Source organism: Bufo gargarizans, unplaced genomic scaffold (genome assembly GCF_014858855.1).
Source record: "Bufo gargarizans isolate SCDJY-AF-19 unplaced genomic scaffold, ASM1485885v1 original_scaffold_1415_pilon, whole genome shotgun sequence".
NCBI classification, from domain to species: domain Eukaryota; kingdom Metazoa; phylum Chordata; class Amphibia; order Anura; family Bufonidae; genus Bufo; species Bufo gargarizans.
In genome coordinates this window covers 85,713-90,419 of record NW_025334348.1, presented here as the reverse complement: position 1 = coordinate 90,419, position 4,707 = coordinate 85,713, and the positions used below count along the sequence as shown (strand labels likewise).

Below are 4,707 nucleotides of genomic sequence, written 5' to 3'. Positions count from 1 at the left end.
CTGATTAACAGAGGCTACTGTTGGGGAATATGGGAAAGCTTAGTGACACTGGCCACCTAGGACAGCAAGGAAAAGAGTATCATTTACAAGAGGTCATTTTGATTTTAGGTGGAAATGCTAAGAGCACGTTGGTATACGTAAAGGACATGAAACTAATACTTTGCTTCTATTAAACCTGCAGGTCTGGAGAACGGCAGATTGATCCCCAGCATGTCCACTCCTGAATATACTCCTTCTCTGTGAAGATGGACGCCGGGAGTTGTCCGCAGAGTCTGCATTCACCAGTCCTCGTTTTCTCTATTGGAATCGTACTTTTCGTTTCGTGTTCCTGTTGTCCTCCGCCTTGCGTCTGTCCTGCCCTTGACAATGCTACCCTGTGTAAACACATGCTGCTGAACTTAGTCCCCGTAGAAATCCCTCTGACTTCCCATTTCCTGGATCTTAGTTATAATCGTATCAGGTCAGTGCCACATGGAGCTTTTATCCATCTGCAGTATTTGCAAGAACTAGACCTGAGCAACAACCACTTATCCCGCATAGAACCAGGAGCCTTTAGTGGCTTGCCAAACATACGCATTCTGTTAATTCATCATAATCATCTGAAACTTCTCCCCCCTGGGGTCTTTACAGGCATGCCCGATCTGACGTGGCTGGATGTGCGAGCGAACCAACTGGTCATTCTGCTGGATCAGACATTTCGAGGGCTGAAAGAACTTAGACACCTGGAGGTCAGTGACAATCCACTACTCTTCATATCTCCAGGGGCTTTCCTAGGAATGCCACTGTTGCAGAGACTGGGGCTGGAGAAGACCAAACTGAGCACTGTACCAACTCATGCTCTTGCTGCTCTTCTACGTCTTTCAGAACTAAGGCTGGGTGGCGTTACCAGTACAGTGCTGTATGATCTCTCGTTTTCAGGGATGCCGCTCCTGAGAGTACTGGATATGGATCACTGGCCCTTCCTCAAGAATCTTGGTCCACTGAGTCTGTCCGGACTGAATCTTTCCTCCTTTTCGCTGACCCAGTGTAACCTAACCTCAGTACCTAAAGAGGCACTGGTTTCTCAAGTTCATCTTCGACGACTAGATCTCTCCCAGAATCCTATCACTATCCTTCAAGAACAGTGTTTTAGTTCCCTGAGAAGACTGGAAGAGCTTCGGCTTTCTGGAGGAAGACTGCACTCAATACCTTCAGGTTCATTCCATGGTCTTGACCACCTACGTCTGCTAGATCTGTCACACAATCCCCTTTGTTGGGTAGCAGAAGATGGACTGCCCCATCCAGGAATGCTAGAAAGGTTATTGCTTTCCGGTACTAACCTTTCATGTGACTGCCGTCTTTGCTGGCTCTTGCATAAAAAAATTAGTTTTGGGGGAAGCCCGCCAGTCTGTGCAGCTCCTGCAGCACTACAAGGAATGATTATCCCTGATCATTCAGAGAGGCTATGCCCAGAACTCTTTACCTGCCAACCTCCTAGGATGGTGGAACAAGGGACACAAGAGTTAAAGGTTAAAGAAGGTGACAGACTTATCATAACTTGTCAGAGCTATGGGGTACCAGAGCCATCCATACACTGGGTGCTACCACAGATGCCTTGGACAGGAGGTACTAAATCTACAGAGCTGGATGTGTCGGGAAGGGTCACCACAGAACTGCCACAGAACACATCACCACTGGCAGCAGAAGTGACCAGGTTAGTGTGGCCACCGGCACACTCCCAAAAATGGAGAACAATAAACATGACACTACTGAAGTCTGTAGAGAATGCAGCAGGGAGGATATCCGTCCTACCAGGAGGCTTGCTTCAGTTTTTACCAGTACAGACCCAGGACTCTGGATCTTACCTGTGTGTGGCCAGTAACTTGGCAGGTAATGCTACAGCTTGGGTCCACCTGGAAGTGACACCATTTAATGGTAGCACTCTCCTTCCGCCACTCTCCATAGTACATACCCATCTGCTGGCTGTTATTACCGCGGGGGGCGTCCTGCCTTTCATCAGCTCTGTAACGCTCTGCTTCATCTTTATCTTTCTTTGGAGCCGAGGTCGCGGGAATATCAAACACACGGCTAACATAGACTACATTCCCAGGACTTCTCGGGGTACCTCACCATCAGAAGACAATAAATTCACCATGAAACTAATCTAGGGGGTTAGTGTACAGCAGATATATCAACGTGCTACCAAATCATATACATTTCTTACACTGATGATACAAAATTAGTGTAAATTCTGCTTCTATGTAAAGTATTGCTTATCACACCTATGCACATACGGTATATACCCAGCCTGAAAGAACAGACAAGAAGCATAAATTTTATAGGGCACGGACCAAAGTATAAAAATTCTATGCCTCCTTCCGGAAAACATCACGTCTCTGTGATGTCAAACTTGTAAATTCTTTTGTGCCTGATGAAAATGTATATATGTGTCATTGTCAAGTTTATTTGGCATCAAACGGGTAGTTTTAGATAAAGATTTCTTTTTTTTTTAGAGAGTTTGTGGCTGAATTCTTACCGCGTCTGCAGTGTCCATCTGCACCAGGAAAGCTCCGTTCAGCCATGCAGAATACTGTATGATTCAACGTTAGTACTAATGTCCACGACCAATAATATTAGGACTCGTCTTCCCTTTTATAACATAAGTTTTACCTACAATCACCAGGGCAGCCTAGCATTATATGTCTTCACAATATATATACAGTACAGACCAAAAGTTTGGACACACCTTCTCATTCAAAGAGTTTTCTTTATTTTCATGACTATGAAAATTGTAGATTCACACTGAAGGCATCAAAACTATGAATTAACACATGTGGAATTATATACATAACAAAAAAGTGTGAAACAACTGAAAATATGTCATATTCTAGGTTCTTCAAAGTAGCCACCTTTTGCTTTGATTACTGCTTTGCACACTCCTGGCATTCTCTTGATGAGCTCCAAGAGGTAGTCACCTGAAATGGTCTTCCAACGGTCTCAAACCATCTCGATTGGGTTCAGGTCCGGTGACTGTGGAGGCCAGGTCATCTGGCGCAGCACCCCATAACTCTCCTTCATGGTCAAATAGCCCTTACATAGCCTGGAGGTGTGTTTGGGGTCCTGTTGAAAAATAAATGATGGTCCAACTAAACGCAAACCGGATGGAATAGCATGCCGCTGCAAGATGCTGTGGTAGCCATGCTGGTTCAGTATGCCTTCAATTTTGAATAAATCCCCAACAGTGTCACCAGCAAAGCACCCCCCCCGCCATCACACCTCCTCCTCCATGCTTCGGCATGTAGAGTCCATCCGTTCACCTTTTCTGCGTCGCACAAAGACACGGTGGTTGGAACCAAAGATCTCAAATTTGGACTCATCAGACCAAAGCACAGATTTCCACTGGTCTAATGTCCATTCCTTGTGTTCTTTAGCCCAAACAAGTCTCTTCTGCTTGTTGCCTGTCCTTAGCAGTGGTTTCCTAGCAGATCTTCTACCATGAAGGCCTGATTCACACAGTCTCCTCCTAACAGTTGTTCTAGAGATGTGTCTGCTGCTAGAACTCTGGGTGGCATTGACCTGGTCTCTAATCTGAGCTGCTGTTAACCTGCGATTTCTGAGGCTGGTGACTCGGATGAACTTATCCTCCGCAGCAGAGGTGACTCTTGGTCTTCCTTTCCTGGGGCGGTCCGCATGTGAGCCAGTTTCTTTGTAGCGCTTAATGGTTTTTGTGACTGCACTTGGGGACACTTTCAAAGTTTTCCCAATTTTTCGGACTGACTGACCTTCATTTCTTAAAGTAATGATGGCCACTCGCTTTTCTTTACTTAGCTGCTTTTTTCTTGCCATAATACAAATTCTAACAGTCTATTCAGTAGGACTATCAGCTGTGTATCCACCTGACTTCTCCACAACGCAACTGATGGTCCCAACCCCATTTATACGGCAAGAAATCCCACTTATTAAACCTGACAGGGCACACCTGTGAAGTGAAAACCATTTCAGGTGACTACCTCTGGAAGCTCATCAAGAGAATGCCAAGAGTGTGCAAAGCAGTAATCAAAGCAAAAGGTGGCTACTTTTAAGAACCTAGAATATGACATATTTTCAGTTGTTTCACACTTTTTTGTTATGTATATAATTCCACATGTGTTAATTCATAGTTTTGATGCCTTCAGTGTGAATCTACAATTGTCATAGTCATGAAAATAAAGAAAACTCTTTGAATGAGAAGGTGTGTCCAAACTTTTGGTCTGTACTGTATATATATATATATATATGCTAGACATGATTTCTCATAGGCCTCGGGTATTACTCCTAAATCATTCCATATGACAGTAGATTTCAGTGAAGTAGAAAACATGTACAGATCAGTGGCTCCCTCTGGTGGCGGAGTTCAGTATATTTCCTGCATTTACAGTACAGGATGGCTCACCTGGTCAGTTTTTGTCAAAAGGGAATGTGGCGTCATTATCACCGGCACTGTACATTAAAGTGATGGCAAATAGCTAGGATATGCCATCAACCCACTGATTCTAAGAATGAAGGAGACTCCGTGTAGCTTTAGTGGTTCTCCCAGCCATGGCCACGCTGCAGCGCCTGGCTGCTCTACAGGAAACCAGTAAAGAGGACCCAGCGCCGCACTGCATCCACTTCAATCTCAGGATGGTGGGGGTCCAAATGGTCCAATTACAAAGGGATGGCATTATATTATAAGATGGGGATATCCCT

The 4,707-nt window shown here is 44.9% G+C and overlaps 1 protein-coding gene across 1 annotated transcript; it reads left to right on the top strand.

Annotated features, from left to right (window-relative positions):
• The first annotated feature begins 330 nt into the window (after positions 1–330).
• On the top strand, positions 331–2,147 carry LOC122923266 (leucine-rich repeat and immunoglobulin-like domain containing-NOGO receptor-interacting protein 4). The gene is made up of 2 exons (XM_044274048.1): positions 331–460; positions 631–2,147. The coding sequence occupies exon 2, from the start codon at positions 633–635 to the stop codon at positions 2,145–2,147; it is 1,515 nt and encodes a 504-aa protein (XP_044129983.1). The 5' UTR covers positions 331–460; positions 631–632.
• The last annotated feature ends 2,560 nt before the right edge of the window (positions 2,148–4,707 follow it).